The following is a 20,197-nucleotide window of genomic DNA, read 5'->3' on the forward strand; positions in this document are numbered from 1 at the left end:
CCTCCTTCAAAACAAAGAGATGGAAATGGGTCTGGGTGAGCCTTGGCAATGAAACCCTCTTTCCTCTGACCCTCCTGCTGAGCAATAGGCGGACCTGACCCTAACCTTGGCCTGTGCTGAGCTCAGCCCCCAGGCTGTGCTCCCATCACAGTCACGGAGGAGACCAACTGCCTGTTGGGGAGCAGCTGCTGGGAGGGAGGCATGGGGGGCCCGGGTGGGGATTTCCTCTGGGGCGGGAGGGACAGGCCAGGGAACCCTACGTACCTGCAATGCCTCTGTGTCCAGGGACTTCCTCTTTACCTCCAGCTGTGTCAGCTGCAATAACTCAGTTTCTATTAACTTAATCTAAACAGAAGACGAGACAGGGTTTTTTTTTTTAATTCACATTAACCAAGGTTCAAGTCTGTGCTGCTCTCTGAAGGCCAAGTGGGGTCTAAGAAACCTTTCGAGGGGCTCAGTAATGAAGGGACTTAGGTGCCTTGGGAAAACTCTCAGTGGGAGTTTAAAATAATCAGCTATTCCAGGGGCCCGAGCGCTTATGGGACACAGACGGGCCTGTCCTGGTGAACTGTTGTTCAGGAGCTGATCATTGGGCCTGGACCACAGAGGGTGCCAAGAGCTTATGAAATGGAGATGGGCCTTCCTTTAAGGTTCAGGCCAGAATGCAGACCAGACACAAGTCCTGAGTGCTGTACGCATCTGACGCTCTCGCTTCCTGTAACTGCCATCACAGAGGAGAGCAGAGGGTAACGGAGGGGACTGTGTAATATTGTAATACCATTAATGGTAGTGGCTGATGCTTACGGAGCATTCTGTGTGCGAGGCCTGTGCTGTGTACTGTATCTGTGTCATTTCATCAAATCTCCTCTGGGTATTAGGAGGTATTCTGGTCTCCATTTTATAGATGGGGAAATTGAGGCTCAGTGAGGTTAAGTGACTTGCTCAAGGACACACAGCAGGTCAGTAAGTGAGCCCTTTCTCGGGGACGTCCCTGCTCAGGGTCTGAAGGGGAACAGGTGGCCTGGTGGGTCAGAATCACCCACAGTGAGGATGTCTGGGGGTCAGACCCCATAGCCAGCGACTCCTCTGCCCTAAGCCTGGGACCCCTATGGTTCTTGCCCCTAAGTTCCTATGGCCCCAACCAACCCCAGGTCAGAGGAATGAGCTTCATGTCCGGCAAGGTGGGGTTGAAATTAAAGAGGGAAATAAAAAGAGAAGTTGGTTTTGGCCAAAACCGAAAAGATAAAAAGAAAAAAATACACATGCAAAAATGTACAATTCAAAGTGTGCCAAGTAGGATGTGATGACCACTCCTGAGACCTGAAAGCCGACTCCGTCTCCAGCCTGCGTGCCCATGGTCTGCCTCACCCTCCAGAAAGCCCAGAGGGTCCAGCAGAGCCTGCAGGTTGCCGGCAGAGCTGGGACCTCAGCACATCCGCCCTTGGGGACATCGGGACCCCCGTCTGCCCCAGTGGGACACCCCATCCACCCTCCAGCTTCTCCACCTGAGCTGACAGAGGTGGCCGGGGTGGAGCCAACTGCATTTCCCCAGCAAGGAGGTCCTGCCTGGAGTGTGGTGGGTACAGAGGCTGCCCAGGGGCTCCAGGCCGCAGTCGGGCACTACCCTTCCCGTCTGCCCAGGGCATCGTGGGAAAGGAACCGGTCACATCTGGGGAAGTCCACTCGCTGAGCCAGCACGGGAAAGAGGCACCTATGCCGTCCAGGAAAGCACGCAGGAAGGGGACGGCGGGGTCACCGCCCACAGCACCCACCTGCTTCCTGATCTGCCGGTGCATGAGGTCCTTCTTCACCTGCAGAGCCTCAAACGCAGCCTTCTGCATGGCACTCTGCAAGACAGCAGGGGCTGCTCAGCAGGTACTTGGCGGCCTCGCTTTCCCAGTGGCTCATGCCAGGGGAAGGCTCAAAACCTGCTCAAAAACACTTTAACGTAGGACTACTCTGCCTGCTAGCCAGCACGTGACTTTTCAGCTCACTTGTTCGCATTTCAGAGACAATACTTATGAAAGGCTTATCAATGCCAGATGCTACACTCAGTGCTGCTCCTGCATCATACACGGACTTCCCACAACCAGTGAGGTGGGGGCTTTTTACTGCCCCATTTCACTGATGAGGAAGGTGAGGGAGCAGATGCAAGCGTGCAGTCTGGAAGAAGTCAAGGCGCCTCAGTGCTCTCTTGTGGGCTCCGCCCCCACGGCACGTTCACCACATCCTGCCCCTGAGGGGTCCTTACGATGGAGCCACACAGCACGGGGAGTGGGTGCCTGCCAGGGAAATGGGGAATGCTTCTCTAGATCTCCATGATCAGAAAGCCACCACCCTCTCCCTTTCTCTGCCCCCCTCTTCCTGAGTCTGTACATTTCTAAATGGACTAAACACCTGGGTCTTAACAAGCTAAGGACAGGGCTCCATGTAGATTTCTGATGCTCTGCCCCAGACTCCCTGTGCCCACCCCCCCCCTTTTTTTTTTTTTTTAAAGTTTACTTATTTTTGACAGAGAGAGAGCACGAGCGTGAGTGAGCGCACGTGTGCACATGAGCCAGGGAAGGGCAGAGAGAAAGGGAGACACAGAATCGGAAGCAGGCTCCAGGTTCTGGGCTATCAGCACAGAGCCTGACGCTGGGCTCAAACTCACGAACCGCGAGTTCATGACCTGAACCAAGGTCGGAAGCTTAACCAACCGAGCCCTCCAGGCACCCCTCCCTGTGCCCACCTTGAGCCCCCGCCCTCACGCCCTTGTACCCCTGCCCCCACTCGCGCACTGGGCCCCCCACCCTCACACCCTAGGCAAGGGCTCACCTCCTGCAGGATCTGGCTGATGGCTTTGTTCTGATCCATCTGCTGCCATGACAGTATCTGCTGGAATCGCTCATCCATTTCAGCCATGCTGCCAGAAAGACAACAAATTAATTCACTCTCTGAACATTTTCTGCCAAGGACCTCGGAGATCAAGACAAGCCATTTACTCATTCAAAAATACTCAAGAAGGACCCACGGGGGGGCTACACTCCGGGCGGGGCACAGACAGAGTTGGTCTGAACCCCGTGGCCCTAGAGGGAAGGTGATGGGAGTCCGTGTGTCTTGGAACTTGGGAGAGACCATCTCCGGGTCCGTTCATCCACCCCTCCATCAGAATCCCCTCTACAATGCCCTTTGAAGTGGTGGCCTGGCCTCTGCCATATCACCACCAGCATGGAGCTCCTGATCTCCTAGTTGAGCCACTCGGGCCATGAGAAAGCTCTCCTGCTGGGTCAAAACAACCACGTCCCACCTTGGGCCCCCAGCATTTCTCGCCCTGGTCGTGAATCTCCCCTTAGAACAAGTAGAGTGCTTTGGGCACAAAAATTCAAACCCTGCATCCTCACGTATGTCCATACTTGGGCATAATGTTGGTTTTGAGTTTATTTCAATCCTCCAACAACTCCAGAGGTAGGTACTGTGACTTATCCCTGTTTTTCTGATAAGAAAACTGAGGCTCAGAGAGAAACTAACTGGCCCAGCACTTCACGGTTACGGACAGAAGAAATGGGGCCTGAATGCGAGTCTGTCCACCCCGCTCCTAAGTGTGATGTGCTACCACCAAGAAAGGAGGGAGACATGCTCCACACCTCACCTCTGTGAGGACACAGGGGAAGGTGGGGCGAGGGGGCAGGGGAACACAAGGCAGTCTGTGCTCCTGGCCTGTCTCCTGAGCCCCAACAGCTTTGCTCCCCTGGCTGTGCCGGCACATGTGGCTCCTTCAACAGACAAACCCACAGAGATGTGGTAAACTTGGTCAGCCGGACCCCAAGCTGCCACCAGTGTGAAAGCGACTCCATTAGCATCCCCTCCAGGACACCCTGCTCCCAACCCACACGGACGCTCGATCACACCCCCACTCTGCCTGGGTTTGAACCCTGGCTCTGCCACTTGCTAGATTCCCTTGGGTGCGTCACACCGTCTCTCTGAGCCTCAGCTGTTGTGACAAAACGGGGCTAGTAACAACACGGTCCCTCGTAGATTCAATAAGCTAACACACACCACATGGCGGGAACGCCTGGCTCACCGAAAGTGCGGGAGAATCGGGGGTGAGCGCTGTCACTTTACCATGGCCTGACACAACCATGGGGTCCAGCTGGAAAAACCACAAAGACCAGTCACCGCCTGCCCCCGACAGTATGGCTGAGGCTGAGGCGGGAATTTCAGAGCCCAGCTCTCACCCCATGATCCTGGGTCCTGAGTCAGCACCCCAACTCAGGAAGCCTCTCCTTACCTTACCTGGAACAGGCCTGCTGGACCAAGTTCTGCCTCTGGGACTCGTAGGCCACCTGGATGAGCCGGTTTGTACAGCTCTCAGTCAGCATCTGCTGCATGGCGGCTGAGGAAACACGGGGGGGTGGGGGGTGGGCTGAGAAAAGGGCACCGCTCCTGGGGGGGCCTTGGAGGGTTTGCTCATCACCCACCTCATACTTATCCTTAAAAAAACCCCACTTTTTTAAACGATGCAAGTAACTTACGCTTGAAAGGCTAATTGTAAAACACTGAACAGCACACACACAAGATCTTCTATCATCTATCACCCAAAGATATTAATTTTGATACATACCCTTCCAATTTTTTTTTTTAAATATTTATTTATTTTTGAGACAGAGAGAGACAGAGCATGAACAGGGGAGGGGCAGAGAGAGAGGGAGACACAGAATCTGAAACGGGCTCCAGGCTCTGAGCTGTCAGCACAGAGCCCGACGCGGGGCTTGAACTCGCGGACCGTGTCGGCCGCTTAACCGACTGAGCCACCCAGGCGCCCCAAACCCTTCCAATTTTTAATGCATATTTATGGATTTTTAAAAAATTAAGATGAAAGAATTGAAAGCAGAGAAGTGAACACTCGTACACTCATGTTCGTAGCACTGTTATTCACAATGGCCAAAAGGTGGAAGAAAGCCAAGTGTCCACTGATAAAATGTGGTATATACACACAGTGGGATATTTTTTAACTTTGAGAGAGCACGCATGCGAGGGAGGGGGCGAGGGAGGGGGCGAGGGGGTCCGGCCTAAGCAGGCTATGTGCTGTCAGCATAGAGCCCAACGTGGGGTTCGAACCCATGAAACAGGAGATCATGACCTGAGCCGAAATTAAGAGTCAGATGCTCAGGGGCTCCTGGGTGGCTCAGATGGTTAAGAGTCTAACTTTGGTTCAGGTCATGATCTCACGGTTGAGCCCTGTGTCAGGCTCTCTGCTGTCAGTCCAGAGTTTACTTCAGATCCTCTGTTTCCCTCTTTCTCTGTCCCTCCCCCACCTCTCCCTGACTTGTGCTGTCTCTCAAAAACAAACACTTAAATAAAGTCAGATGTTCAACCGACTGAGCCACCCAGGTGCCCCCACACAATGGAATATTGTTCGCAGCCTTAAAAAGGAGGGAAATTGATACCTGCTACAACATGGATGAACCTCGAGGACGTTATGCTGAGTGAAAGAAGGGAGTCGCAAAACGACAAATGCTGGAGGACTCCACTTATGTGGGGGTATCTAGAGTCATCAAATTCAGACAAAGTGGAATGGGGCGTTGTACAGGAGCTGGGGGAGGGGGATGGAGAGGAGTGTTTAACAGGGACAGAATTCCAGTTTGGGAAGGTTCTGGAGATGGCTGCGTAACAACATGAATGTACTTCGTGCCACAGACTTGGACAATTAAAAGTGGTTAAAACGGCAGACATTATGTTACATATTTTACTACAATAAAAAATTTTCAAATGTCACAACCCTAAACACAACCACTTCTCATGGCCTGTCACCACTTCCCCATGTCCACGAGGCAGCGTGAGGTTTCGGCTGCAGGGGACGGCGGTGCCTGGATCACAAAAGTTTAGTTAGGTGATCTTCTATCTGGGGGCATTTGGACTCTTTTTGCCATTATTAAATGATAAACGTCCTTGCTCAAACATCCTTGTGCAGTCTGATTTGATTATTTCCCAAAAATAATTTTTAAGAGTACAGTTTTAAGGCCGTGAATAAATAGGCATGTCCCTTTCTGCCTTCCAGAAACATGCTGCTGATTCACATCCCCTTTGGCAGTGCACAGGGCAGCCTGATACTACATATGTCCTCAACTACTCTGGTTATTACCTTTTCTTGCCTTTTTGTTATTTTTACCGAAATTCTTTCATTAGAAAAACACATGCTCATTTTCAGGGCGCCTGGGTAGCTCAGTGGTTAAGCGTCCAACTCTTGATTTCAGCTCAAGTCATGATGTCAGTTTGTGGGACAGAGCCCTGTGTTGGGCTCTGCACTGACAGTGTGGACGGAGCCTGCTTGGGATTCTCTCTCTCTCTCTTTCTCTGTCCCTCCCCTGTGTGTATGCTCTCTAAATAAATAAATAAACTTAAAAAAACTACATGCTTAGGGTGCCTGGGTGGCTCAGTCCGTTGAGCATCTGACTTTAGTTCAAGTCATGATCTCAGGGTTCGTTGAGTTTGAGCCCCATTGGGCTCTGTGCTGACAGATGGGAGCCTGCTTCCGATTCTGGGTGTTGTCTCTCTGCCCCGCCCCCCCCCCTCATGTTCTCTTTCTTAAAAATAAACACTTAACAACAAAAATGCTCATTTATAAGAAGCTAAGCAACAGGGAGGGAAGTTTGAAAGGTGAAAACAAAAGTTCCCAACACCGATACTATTCCCAATCTATTTACTGACAAATATCTTCTGGAGATGCAAACACAAGTTTTCTTTTTTCTAAGTGGTGGATAATTTACAACAGGGACGTTAAGGACACCCCAGCAGGAGGTAGTGAGGGGAGGTGGTGTGTGGACAGTGGCCGGCGCAGGGCCTGTGTGCAGCATTCCGCTCTAGCATCCAGGCTCGGATGGCGCCGTCCAAAGAGAGTCATTTTAAAAAAGGAGGAACTGACTCCTGGCACGTGGCTTGGTCCTTTGAGCTCTCAGGATCAGACCGGAAGCCCCCCCTCATTAAGTATGGACAGTGTGGTGCCCCAGACCACCTCCTGGGAATGGCAGGACGGGCAGCTCCCAGGAGCCCAAGTGGGGCCGACCACAGCTCTTGACAACAGAAACCCTACAGCCTCAGTGGGATGTTCACTTAGTGCCAGGTATTAGCTCATCTGACCTTCAGAAGGACACTAGGGGGCGGTAACAGTCATCCTCCCCAGTTAAAGGGAAGAACACAGAGGCTCAGAACAGTTAGGGACCAGTAGTGCCCCTGAGGTCACAGGCTTGTTCCTGCGTCGGCCTGACACCAGGGCCCACGCTCCAGGTCTGGACTTTGCAGCCTCCCTCAAGGACACACACTCAGTGCCTGCCGTACGTACAGAGAGAAGGCAGTCCACCCTCTGCCCCCAGTCAGACAAGCCCTGCTCCCAGGACCCCGTACCTCCCACCCGAGACTCACAGGCAATCTCACGCCTCCGCAGGTTCTCGGTCTCCTCTTGAGTGATGGACATCAACTGTTCCATCCTTATCCTAGAAACAAAAAAACTCCATCCATTTTTGTTCAGCAGATGTAACATTTTCAACAGGGAATCCCGGCAGATGAACGCCACCTTCTCCGGGAAGTCCTCTTCGATGTGCCAGCCTAGGCATGCTCCTGTTGACATCTCGCACTTCCAGGGGAACCCAGTTACCTCCAGCCTTGTACACAGAGTACCTTGCATAAAAAGCTCAACATTCCCTTGGAAAAGTGGGCAAAGGACACAGGCGGCCACTTCACAGATGCTTAAATGCAGGGGACCAATAAACATATGGAAAGAGATACCTGATAAAGATCTTTTCACCTACCAGATTGGGAGATTAGGAAAACTGAGGACCACCCACCACCAGCAGCAGCAGCGAAGGTGGTAAAAAGGGCACATTCATGTCCTGCTGAGAGGAGTATAAACTGGCAAAATATCTTCTGGAAGGTAATCTGGCAAGACCTACCAAGAAGTCCTTTGAATATTTCCTACAAAAATATTCACATAAATGCATAGGGGGATATTTAGGAGATGTTCACTCTAAGACTGCTTATAATTATGAAAAACTGGAAACTTAAATGTCCACAGAGGACTAATTACATTAGGATTTAGTCATATTGCAGAATATTCTACAGCTATTACAAATAAGGTTTTTGGCATTGAAATCCATCCACGATCTAGTAAACAGAAATGAAAATGTATGGACGTACATGCACGTTGCATGTGTGTACATCGTTCCCCCAGAGTAAACTAGGAATGGTGGCCTGGAGGGAACATCTTCTAAAGTCTCTGTTGGGTCGCATTTTGTTGGAAGAAGCATGTAATCACCTTGGCCTCTTGCCCAGGACCACAGGCTGCTCAAGGGAAGGCCACATCTGGTGCTGCTGGACCTGCAGCAGAGCCCAGAGGGCCCAACGCAGAGAGGGCACTTGGTAAGCACGAGCCAAATAAACCAATCGGCCACAACCCAGCTTGGCCTTGACCACCCGGGTCAAGCTGCAGTGGGCAGGTGAAGGGGCTACCCTGCAACCCCACGGGAACTCCCTGTGGGAATTCTTCCCAAGCAGCCAGGGGCCTAAAAGGCAAACACAAGGACTGCAGCTAAGTCCACATTGCTATTTTGGGATTCCAGGGAACCAGGGGGGATTCCAGTTAATCCTGGCGGGGAGGGGGGCAAGAAGGCAAGACAGAGGGTATGGGGAAAGAAGAATGGGGGCTCATTCCTCTCAGCTACCATCTTTCCTAATTACTGAAGCTGTGCATCTCAACGAACGGGGAAAACCCAAAGATCACCACCTCTAATTTCTGGTAAGCCACTCAGGGTGGATCCTTTTGCTTTCTGAGCACAGATACGTGCCCCGTCATGAAGAAATTGTACACTGTTCCACCTCAGTTAACTACAGCTCCCGGTTTTCTACTCCATAATGGATTGTGTTTCCCTTAATAAGAAATGGATTTCTCTCTAATTTAAAAATTTTTAATGTTTGTTTATTTTTGAGAGAGAGCGTGAGCAGGGAGGGGCAGAGAGAGGAGACACAGAATCCGAAGCCGGCTCCAGGCTCTTAGCTGTCAGCACAGAGCCCGACTCGGGCTCAGTCTCACAAACCATGAGATCATGACCAGAGCTGAAGTCGGATGCTCAACCAACTGAGCCACCCAGGTGCCCCTCTAATTTTTTTTACACTAGCAATATAGTTGGACATTACACATATTTTTATTTGTGTCTCAATTTTTCTCAGGAACGTACATGTGTGTTCAACTTGCAGGCAGTGATTTATTTTTAACCCAATATTCCCTAAGGAGGTGAATCTCCTTACAGCTTTAGGAAAACTTTCTGGCATAATCTTTGAGAATCACAAGACGTTATCTCCCCAGACCACTGCCTCCACCACAAGGCAACGCCAAGAAAGGGCTAGAGTGAAACACTAACCTTTCATTTTCCAGCGATTTCAAGATCTCAGAACTTTTCTTCTGCCTGGGGAGACAACCATAAAGGGTCCCTGCAGTAGCCACCTGCAGGCCTGTTTGCAACAGAACCGTTCTCCCCTTCGCTGCACTGGCTGTGCAGAGCGGGCTTAGTAACTGGCCCAGGCCCCTCAGCCCCGGAACTTGGGGCTCCTGTGCCCTTGGGCCAGTTCCTCAGCCCCGCCAAGCCCCAGTTCCTCATCTGTAAAAGGGGATCATAATAAGAAGGCTTCATGGAGTATTCGTAAAGAGTGACTAAGAGAACATACACAAAGTGCTTGGCACGTGAGCAGCATCCAACAAATGGTAGCTTCCCGGGACACCCCGGAAAGGGGAGCATGCTGTGCGGCACGCGGCAGGCTCGCTCGGGCCCCACGTGACTGCTGTGTGATGGCCCCGTAAGGAAAAAGCAAACGGAAGCCTGGGAGCAACAGGGAATGTGGCACACCTGTTTCAGGAGGCTTTCCACAAGGGACCCCAACTGGACTCTCTCAGGCTTCTTGACAGCTCTATCTGGCTCCCTCTCCCCCAAGCCCCACCAAGACCTGCTCCCAGCAGCCCCTACCTTGGAGAGCATTTGTTAAGGCAAATCTCACTGTGGGTAGAATGGCTGACCTCAAGGCAACATGTTACTTGGAACTCGAAATATTGGAGCAGGATGTGACCTCAACTCTCCTATTAAACCCACTCATTTTATAGATGGAAAACCTGGGGGGCATGGGTCCCACGACAAAACACAGACCAGGTCATGCCCAGATTAGATGCTTTTCTTTTTGGGTTGATGCAAATTGTAGCACCAAGATTGGACCCGAACAATGAAAACCTTGGGGCAGGAGTGAAGGCTACAGGGGAGAAATGGACCCCTACCCTGGGCTCTTCAAAGGGTACCACATGGGGGGGAAGGTCTCTGGGTTTGCGGACTGGGGGCCTGACCTCTGATTCTCCTGCAGGAGTTTCTGGATCCGGTTGGCGATGTTCTGCTCCGTTTGCTTCAGCTGCTCCTGCAGCCGCTGACGCTCTGCATCCAGGTAGCGCTGATGCTCACTTAGGCCCTGCTCCAGCCGGGACTGCTCCTGCAGCGGGACAGGTGGCCGTCCTGAGCTAACACCAAGGATCCCTGCACAGGTTTCTCATCCCTGCCCTGCCCTGCCCTGCCCGGCCTTCCTGTTTGATCTTGGACCAGGTCTTCCCCTTGCTAGGCCTCGGGGTGTCCGTACACACAAGGAAGCTGGGCTAGGTGAACCGTAAGGGCCCCCGGGTCTGGGAAGATCCAGCGAGGGAGCTTACCCGCCACCGCCTCCCCACAGCAGAGGGCCCCCCCTGGTAGAGAGTGCACAGGCAAGCCTGACCCCACGTGGCCGCTCACAGACCTCCTTGACCGTCTGAAGGATCTCGTCCTTCTGATTGCTGCTCTGCTGAAGGAGCTGGGCATGTTCTCGCTGCCCGAGTTCCAGGCGCCGTTCAAACTCGAGTTTCTCCAGCATCTTCTGTTCCTGCAAGAATGTAGATCCCGGTGATGGTTGGCTAGGCTCCGTGGACATTTGCACATGGGAGGAGGGGGAATCTACCCTTCACCTCTGAATCGTGCAGGCTGTTAAGTCTTAAAGCTGAGTAATAACTCCCCTTTCCTGGCCCCCCCCCACCTGCCTGCCCAGGGCCCAACTGTAATAAAACAGGCTGGTCCCTGGCAGAGACTAGTGGTTTAGAGTCGGGGGTCTCTGAGCCTCAAGCTTCTCATCTGTGAAGGCGAGATACCTGGTCACCCACTGAGGCTGCGTAAGCATGTGGCGAGGCCATGTGTATAAGAGGAGAACTTTAGTTTACCCTCTAATTTAGAGGCAGGAAGAACTTGCTCCCTCCAATCTTTTCTAATAATTGAGATCTTTGATAAAAACAAAAGCGACCGAGGAGAAAAGGAAAATTTTCTTACCTTCCTCTTCTCATAGTCTGAGAACCTATTCTGGGGAGAAAAAAAAGACAGTGGTGAAAAGGAGGTAGACAGCAGTGGGGTTCCCCAGCATGTGGCCAGAATTGCCAGGCAACGAGACCCCATTCAGACTCTTGGGAGCCCCCCGAGACGCTGCATCAGAATGGTGGGGCGGGTGGGGATGAGGGGGTAGGGTAGTCTGATAAAGGGTCCCAGATGGTTCTAGTGGACACCAAGGCTGAGAACCACCTGGTTCGGCACACCGTGGGAAGCTCTTCAGGACAGTTCTGGGGGTACAGGACTGAGAAGGGAGACCAAAAAGTGAGATACGTGGCTCCCTGTCCATATAGCACGCCCGCAGTGCCCCAAAGCTCTAGCCCACCAAAATACTTGGAAACGCACAAAGGTACGTGTGCTAGTTCCTGTAGAACTTTTTGTTAAGATGTTAGAAAAACAATTGTAATGTTTATTTTTGAGAGAGAGAGACAGAGAGAGAGAAAGAAGAGTACTTGAGCAGGCACGGGAGGGGCAGAGAGAGAGAGAGAGAGAGAGAGAGGAGTACAGAGGATCCAAAGCAGGCTCCACGTTCATAGCAGCAAGCCTGATGTGGGTTTCAAACACACGAACCGTCATGACCTAGGCCGAAGCCGGACACTTAACCAACTGAGCCACCCAGGCACCCCCTTGTGGAACTGTTCTAAAGAGTGAAACATTGGCAATAACTCAGATGCCCAACAGGTGGTTACTTCAGTAAGTCATGGTACATCCGTGCAATGGACCACACAACTGTCAAATAAGGGGGCGAACGTGGGGAGCTACCCAGAAAGAAGTCTGCCATGTTTCACTGTGTGCAGCAGGATTCTGTTCTGGTCAGAGAGGCAACAAAATTCAACTCTGAGTTTTGAGATGGAAGTCAGTTTGTGATGATGACCTCAGGAGAAGGGGTGACATTCACATGGTTTATGTATATCTGTATTGTTCAGACTTGTAACACGGAGCGTGAACTATTCTTGTACTGAAACAAGACACACACACACACACAGATTTTTTTAAGTGGCCTTGTACTTAGTTATCCAGCTTGCAGGCCAGGATCAGTCTCTATCAGAGCCATAAAAGCAACACACTATAAGGAAATCAGATTTGTCCCATGCTGAGGTAGGAATAAAAATTTTTAAATTAATTTTTAATTATACAGATAGTATCTGGGGCATCTGGGTGGCTCAGTTGGTTAAGCATCTGACTTTGGTTTTGGTTAAGCCACAAGGTCATGATCTTGTGGCTCAGGAGTTCGAGCCCTGCATCCAAATCTCTCTCTCAAAAATAAATACACACAGGGCAGGCACCTGGGTGGCTCAGTCAGTTAAGTGTTCCAACTTCAGCTCAGGTATAAATATCACGGTTTGGGAGTTTGAGCCCCGCATCGGGTTCTCTGCTGTCAGCATAGAGCCTGCTTTGGATCCTCAGTTTCCCTCTCTCTCTCTGCCCCTCCCCTGCTCACTGGTGGGTGGGCATAAAAGCGCTTGCTCTCAAAAATAAACATTAAAAACTTTATAAAAAGTTATACAGCTATTATAGGAATACATTTTCCTTATAAAAAAATTAAAACACAGCATTTAAGCATTCCCTGACCATTCCCCAGCCTGATCCTGGTTCCCTCCTGCCCCCTGCCATGTAACTACCATTATCAGACCCAAGTCCACGAATATACTTACACAGAATTTGTGCCTTTGGAAAATATGGAAGATTTGTCTGTGTGCTCATATATAAATACATGTTTTGATGAAGGCATAATTCACATACTATAAAGGTCATTCTTTTTAGTATGCAGTTTTAGGCATCTTGACCAATGCAGTCATGTAACCATCACTGTAGTCAAGATCTAGAACAATCCCATCACTCCCCAGAATTCCCTCATGTCCCTGTCATAAAATTGCACCCCGCCTTTAATGGCTATTACTGATCTGTATTTGAACCTCCTAAGCATGAAAAGGGAAGTCTATATCCATCATGTTCTAAAACTTGTCCTTTTCACTTACCCATGTGTCCTATGATCTGAGCCTGCACAGATTTAGCTCATGGTATGGATGGGACACAGGTGGCTCAGCCTTTACCCACCAATAGACATTTAGGGGGCTTCCAATATTTTACTACTGCAAATATGGCTGCAATGAACATTCTTGTAAATGTCTCTTTACACAAGGGTCTCTCTGGGGATACATACTGAGGAGTGGGACTGCCAGATCACGAGCTATTTGACCTATATTATCAGGTTATCTTCCACAGTGGGAATACCAGTTTCCATTCCCAAGAGCAATTTATGAGGCCATGGTTTCCCCACACTGTGGCCAGGAAATTATCAAAGTGACATCTGTGCCAATCTGAGGGTGAAATGGTATTTTGTTTTAATTTACTGGTCTCTGATTACTAGGGAAGTCGGGCATTTTTTCGTATTTACTGATCATCTATCTACACAGTCTTTCTTCTTTTTAAGTAAGCTCTGTGCCCAACTCTGGGGGGGCTTGAACTCATGACCTTGAGATCAAGGGTCACATGCTCTGCTGACTGAGCCAGCTGGATGCCCCTCATCTGTACTGTTTTATTCTGTACAGTACCTGTTGCTATATCTCTGGCCCACTTTTCTTCTCTTGGGATGGTCTTCTGCTTCACTTTAATGCTAATCCTGCATCAAAAATGTTTGCTGCAAACATTTTGAGAGGAAAAACTGACCACTTCCCTAGGTAGAAATCTCCCCCTCTCTAATTCTCATTGAGCTGCCAGCAGATAGACAAAAGCACGAGGCATTCACGGTGGCCTCTGTACGACAGGGAAGGGTGTCACCAGGGAACCGGAGATTAATAACAAGTCACTGGAAGATAAGAAGCCAAACCTGAGGCAGTTGGTTCCCCCTCTGCCTGCCATCAGACGCCCCGGGCTCTGAGCCCTCTGTGGGAACACAGATGGGGCCAGAGGCGGTCTCTGTCTGGTTCTAGTGTCAGGTGATGCCTGGCTGAAGTGGTAAACCCTGGCCAAGCTTCCTCCTCCACGCCTGTCCCAACGTAGGTCACCCCCAGGGACCAGGGAGGGCCAGCCTGTTGCCGTGCTGACACACGTGCTTCTCCTCAGACGGAGGACAGGAGAGCAGGACAGGCTTCCCGTACAGTAAGGGACACCGAGGCAGGAAGCGCTCACTGAGAGACAACAATGAACAATCCAGACACGACCCCCCGCTCTCACAAAGCTTCATCCAGCAGGGGAGACAGCCGTTAAACCATCTCCCATATGAGTCTTCACTTAGAGCTGTAGAGGTGCTCCCAAGGAGACGTGTGGGCACCGAGACCACATGGCAGGAGACCTGACCTGGGCTGGTGTGGGGGGAGGGGGAAACTTCTCAGAGGATGTGGGGTCTAGACAGAACTGAAGGATGAGATGGAGTTAGCGAGAGGTGAGTGGAGAGAATTCCAGACGGGGTGAACTGCAAGTTCAGAGGTCCCGGGGAGTTCGGGAAACAGAGAGGAAACTGTTTGGGGCGGTGGTGGGTGAGGCGGCATAGAAGGCCTCCTGAAAGCATCTAAGCACGCTGGTCTGAATGGAGGTGAATTCTAGTTCGATGGAGGAATCCAGGGCCTGCAGCCCTGAACAGCCCCCCAGTGCCCAGGGCCTCCCCTCCACAGCACACGTCAGCAGGCAAGCACACCTTACCTGCCATTCTGCCTCCTCCCTGGAGAATCTGTCTGTGGGGCCGTCGGGGCTGTCCCAGGAAGCGTCAGCCCCATCTTGCTCCAGGACTGGCAGCAAGTACTGAGAAGGAGGGTAGTAGTCCAGCCCTGACTCTGCAAGAGACGGCACAAGCTGACCGGGAGGGAGGGGACAGGGTCGTCCCCTCCGTCAGCCCCCACCTTCCTCCCCAGCATCCTGTCCCGCCTGCCTGGTCCATGGCTCCCCTGCCCCGGACCGGACTGGGCCCTCCATCTTGCTCGCCCTTCCCAACGTCATGCACTCGGTAAGCGGCAGCTGAGTGAATAAATAGGCTCGCCAGCTGCCTCTTTACCATCCACGTGAGAATGGGGCGATGAGAAAGCGTGAGATTAGTGGAGAAGGCTGTGTGTGAGACCCCGGGAAGACACTTGCCTTCTGTGGCCCTGCGTATTTTTCTCCTGTGTAATTTGACAGGGCTCATACCCGTCACCCATTTTTGGGTGGATTGTTTGCCTTATTGTTTTGTTTGCCTCATTCTTACCGATTTATGCTCTTTACATATTGTAGCTTAATAACCTTGGGCCTATAATATATATTGCAGCAATCTTCTTCCGGATGGTAACCTGTCTTTTTAATGACAGGATCCTTTGGGGGTAAAGAACTTTTAGATTTTAATATGGTCAAGGTTGTCTTTTTCAAATATAAACGGGAAAAGAAACACTAAAAATGGCTAGTAAATACATGAAACAATATTCAAATAACCAAGAACGTGACTTTCTTGTTTATCTGTCAGAATAAACAAACTGACAAAGCTGGGGGAAATGACACCGAGGGTCACTTGGGGGAAGGAAAAAGGGTCTTCTCACGGGAATGTAAGCTGGTGGAGCACACAGCCCTTGCCCTTTTGCCTGCCAGTCCCACTCTGCCTGCCCTGGAGGAGTACTCCCACGGTGCCACAGAGGGGTGGGTTAAAATGTTCGTGGTACTGGGAGACTGGAAACCACTTCATGCTCACCAGCAGGGAAAGGCTACATAAGCTGTGGGGCTCCACCACGTGAAATACTATACATTCTTTAAAACAAGCCAGATCCGGGGCACCTGGGTGACTCAGTCGGTTAAGCGTCAGATTTCGCCTCAGGTCATGATCTCGCGGTTCGTGAGTTCGAGTCCCGATGTCAGGCTCACTGCTATTGGTACGGAACCTGCTTGGGATTCTCTCTCTGCCCCCCCCCCCCCCCCGCTTGTGCTCTTTCGCTCTTAAAAATCAAATAAACGTTTAAAAAAAAGGTGGGGGGCACCTGGGTGGCTCAGTCGTTTAGGTATCTGACTTCAGCTCAGGTCATGATCTCATGGTTTGTGAGTTTGAGCCCTGTGTTGGGCTTTCTGCTGTCAGTGCAGAGCCCGCTTCGGGTCTTCTGTCTCTGCCCCTCCCGTGCGTGCACACTCTCTCTCTCAAAAATAAACATTAAAAAAAAAAAAAAAAGGCAGATCCATCCATTATGAGGCAGGAAAAGGTCCAAGACCGATTCTTGAGTGAAAAGAGCAGAATCACAACAGCATGATACCTTTTGTGGGGTTTTAAAAAATATTTTTAAAAGAGCAAACCCAAAAACTTTACGTAATAATGTATATGTACTACACTGTTTAAATAAACAGATCATTTCTTAAGCTGTGTGGTGGGTATACATATGCTCACTGCTTTATTCTTTGCCTTCTGTACACCTACAAATGGCATAATTTAAAAATCTTTTTAAGGAAAATAAAGGGTTTGGGTTGGGAGATGGGTGAAACAGGTGGAAGGGATTAAGAGCACCCTTATCGGGATGAGCACTGAGTCCCATATAGAATTAGGCCAGCAGATCGTACACCTGAAGCTAACTTAGTGCTGTGTTAATTATACTTGAAGGAAGAAAGAAAGAAAAGAACATGGTGTAGCTCAGCCACTGGCCAGGGTGCACATGAGAATCACCTGTTCCTCAAACACTAATCTGGTAGATGTGGGGCCTGAGTAGCTGTTGTGTGGTGTGAAACTTTTTTTTTTTTTTAACTGAAATATCACATACACACAGAAAAGAGCGCAAAGTCTTCACGCACAACCTAATGAATGTTTATAAGTGGCTTTCCAACTTTATGGCTTGCCCTTTCTTTCCGTAAGTGGTGCCTTTTTGATGTTACTGAAATCTAATTTATCAGCCTTCCGTGGTCAGTGCTGCCTGTCTCCTATTGAAGGAAGAAATTAAGGTTCTTTTTTCCCACATGGATATCCAATTGATCCAGAGTCATTAACTGAAAAAAACCTTTGCTTTCTTTTCTGGTGGCTTTGCAACGGCACCTTCGTCACCCACAGCTGACCGCATGCATGTGTCTTAGCCAAGTTCTAGAAGTTCCCCAGGTGACAGGAGCCCCTAATTAAGAATATCAGCCGGGCAGGAGGTGGCTGGATATACCGCTCCCACCCTCGGGGCACCTGGATCAGCGGTGGCCCTGGGTTTTCACTGCACTGCCACTCCTCCAAGTCCAGTCCACTGTGGCCTTTGTCCTGGTTGACCCCATGCCCTCCAACTTGTCTCTGGCTTCCACGCTTGCTTTCTCCACTCCCTTCTCCTCCCTGCAGCTGGAGTGAACTTTGTAAAAAGCAAACTGATCAAAGCCCTCTCCTACTTGATACGAGGCCCAGATGGCCTCTCCGGCTTTACCCCATTTTTCTTTGTGTCGGCACCCAGCCACTCAGCTTCCCCTGCGGCATGCCTCTAGGCCCTTCGAGGGGCCTCTCCTCCTGCCAGCAGCAGCCTTCTCTCCTTCCTAAGTGTTAATCACCCTCAGGTTTCAGCTGAGCCACTTTCTAGGACCTTCCCTGAGGACGTAGCCTAACCGGTAATTACATTTCCTAGTGTGACCATCTGTTCTGCCTGTTTCTCCTGCCAGATCTGAAGAGCTCCAAGCAGGCAGAGACGGTGGCCTCCTGGGTCTCTGCTATTCCCCCAAGCCCGGGCTGGCACAGGGCAGTTTCTGGGACCATGCTTACTCACTGAGTGAAGGAGGCAGGCTGCCTGCCTGGTTTTACCTTTGCAGAGGAACTGCTGAATGGCCTGGGTCCCAGCACTGCACACCTCCTGTGGGGGGTAAACCATGGACGAGGAGTCGAGGCTCAGAGTCTGCAGACACAAGGGGAACCTCTTTATACGTGTTGTCCACTTTGCTGGTCAACATGACCGCAAAGCACCTGATTTAGTTATGAATGTGTGTGTTTACGGTCTCCTCTGCCCACGGCAGGGGCGGCTCACCTGTCTTGTTCCTGCTGTGCCCCCAGCATCTAAAACAGAGCCTGGTGTGCAGTCAGCACGTGATTAATGTTTTTGTATAAAAATATAAGTGGACAAAAAAGAAACTGTATATGTATAGAATACACAGAAAATAAGATTCCGTATTTGTTAAAAAAAAACATTCTCTCGCGTTAGTGTATTTACAAAAACAATTTGGAGGAATATATATCACACTCAAAACCGTGAGGTTTTCCATTTTGTTTGTTTGCTTACCCAAGCCCTCCTCCTGCTACCCTCTCAGTTCTTCGTGGAGGCCTCCTGGATCTCGCAGAGGCCTCCTGGATCCCAACTGTGGGCCAAGCGCGGAGTGCCCAGTGCATGCATGAGTTACCTAAGGCCCGGGTCAGGAGCCTGTACCCTCCGTGCCTGGGACAGACAGGCCTGCCAGGCCAGACAGGACAGGCCAGACAGGACATTGCTGAGTGGGAAAAGCAGCTCGGTCGCCCCAGCCCTGGCCAGCACAGCCCTTGCGCCCAGAAACACGCACTGCAGTGGGGAGCCTGCTCTGGAGCAGAGCACCTGACTGCCGGTTTGGGGGGGCAAAGCCTAAAGAAAACTAACCCACATGGGTAATACTGGTCACCGACAGTAAAGTGTGGTGGACGCTGGGGCCGTGCCACCCAGTTTGGTGGCCATGAGCCATGCCTGGCCACATAAGCTTACTTTTTAACTGAGTAAAATGAAAGAGAATTTAAAGCTCGGTCCCTCGGTTGCACCAGCCACACAGGACACACAGTTTACAGTGTTTCCATTAGCTGCGCTCAGCCACTCGGCCCTGGTGTTAGACTCCAGCTCGTCCTGTTCTGGATGTGCACCCTTGAACAGGGCAATTGATGGCTCTGAGGCACGGCCCCCTCAGAGGTAAACAGGCATGTCACCTAGCCCACAGGCCGTCTGATGGGCAGTATGAGACAACGTGTGAGAAAGACCTTGGCCTTAACCTAGAAGGGCTGCTTACTGTCTCATCCTGAAAAAGGGTTTGCCCAAGGTGCCACCAAGAAGGTCAAAAGCTTTCTGTAAAGGCCGGATGTGAAACGCTTCACTCCCTGCACTCCCTCTACAACGGCTTCAGAATCTGTGCCGCTGTGAGCTGTGTGCTCCAATGCGGTGGCCACCAACCACGTGTGACTTAGTTTATTAAAATGTAAACTAATTAAAACTCAGCACAAGTAAATACATACCTCCTTGGTCATACTAGCCACACTTCCAGTGCTCGAAAGCCACATGTGGCTACCAATTTAGGCCGCACAGTCATTGAACATTTCCATCAGAACTGCAGAAAGTTCTATTGGACAGCACAGAGAATAACCATGTCTCGGCCTGTCTCTCCAGCTGGCCCGGGGAGAGGAGCTGACCACCCTGTCCCTTCTCAGGCAAGCTGTCACAGCAGGAGGGACCAGCCTCTGGCGTTAGCCACCTCCCTTTGTTGTCTACATGTTCACCTGCCCACTTCTGATACAGAGGCCGATGCTCAGCAGTCTGATCTGAGAGGTAATTCACTGATGGCTCATCAGAGGATTCTGAGATGTTGGCCAGACTGTGTGTCATATGGATGGATAAGTCCCTGTTCCAGAAGGTTGAGTTGCACAGAGGTGAAGAGCACGGGCCCTCAATTCAGACTGACTGGCTCTCAATCCTGTCTCTGCTATCACTTGCTCTGTGGACTTGGGCAAGCTCCTTAAACTGTCCATGCCTCAGTTTTTTCATCGGCAAAAGGGCACAGTAGTATTTGCCTCACAGGATTTTCATGAGGATTCAGGGAACTGATGCAGGTTAAGCACCCAGCTTTAGTAAGCACCAGATAAACATAGGCTGTCTGGTCAT

At 50.8% G+C, this 20,197-nt stretch overlaps 1 protein-coding gene across 5 annotated transcripts in view; it reads right to left on the reverse strand.

The window, feature by feature from the left end:
* LRSAM1 (leucine rich repeat and sterile alpha motif containing 1) overlaps window positions 1-20,197 on the reverse strand; it is a 38,986-nt gene that overhangs the window by 9,277 nt on the left and 9,512 nt on the right. For 4 of the 5 annotated variants that reach the window (XR_009251396.1, XM_058694052.1, XM_058694051.1 and 1 more), the window contains 11 exons: window positions 18,115-18,205; window positions 15,054-15,184; window positions 11,358-11,387; window positions 10,798-10,920; window positions 10,361-10,500; window positions 9,393-9,437; window positions 7,402-7,472; window positions 4,276-4,375; window positions 2,818-2,905; window positions 1,773-1,847; window positions 265-345 (listed from right to left, as the gene is read on the reverse strand). Coding sequence is in view for 4 of the 5 variants with exons in the window: in XM_058694052.1 (XP_058550035.1) it covers window positions 265-345; window positions 1,773-1,847; window positions 2,818-2,905; window positions 4,276-4,375; window positions 7,402-7,472; window positions 9,393-9,437; window positions 10,361-10,500; window positions 10,798-10,920; window positions 11,358-11,387; window positions 15,054-15,184; window positions 18,115-18,205 (975 nt within the window). In the remaining variant the exon portion in view is untranslated. The remainder of the gene's footprint in view (window positions 1-264; window positions 346-1,772; window positions 1,848-2,817; window positions 2,906-4,275; window positions 4,376-7,401; window positions 7,473-9,392; window positions 9,438-10,360; window positions 10,501-10,797; window positions 10,921-11,357; window positions 11,388-15,053; window positions 15,185-18,114; window positions 18,206-20,197) is intronic. The other variant, XM_058694053.1, reaches the window with a different exon arrangement.

Source organism: Neofelis nebulosa, chromosome 12 (assembly GCF_028018385.1).
Source record: "Neofelis nebulosa isolate mNeoNeb1 chromosome 12, mNeoNeb1.pri, whole genome shotgun sequence".
Lineage (NCBI taxonomy): Eukaryota > Metazoa > Chordata > Mammalia > Carnivora > Felidae > Neofelis > Neofelis nebulosa.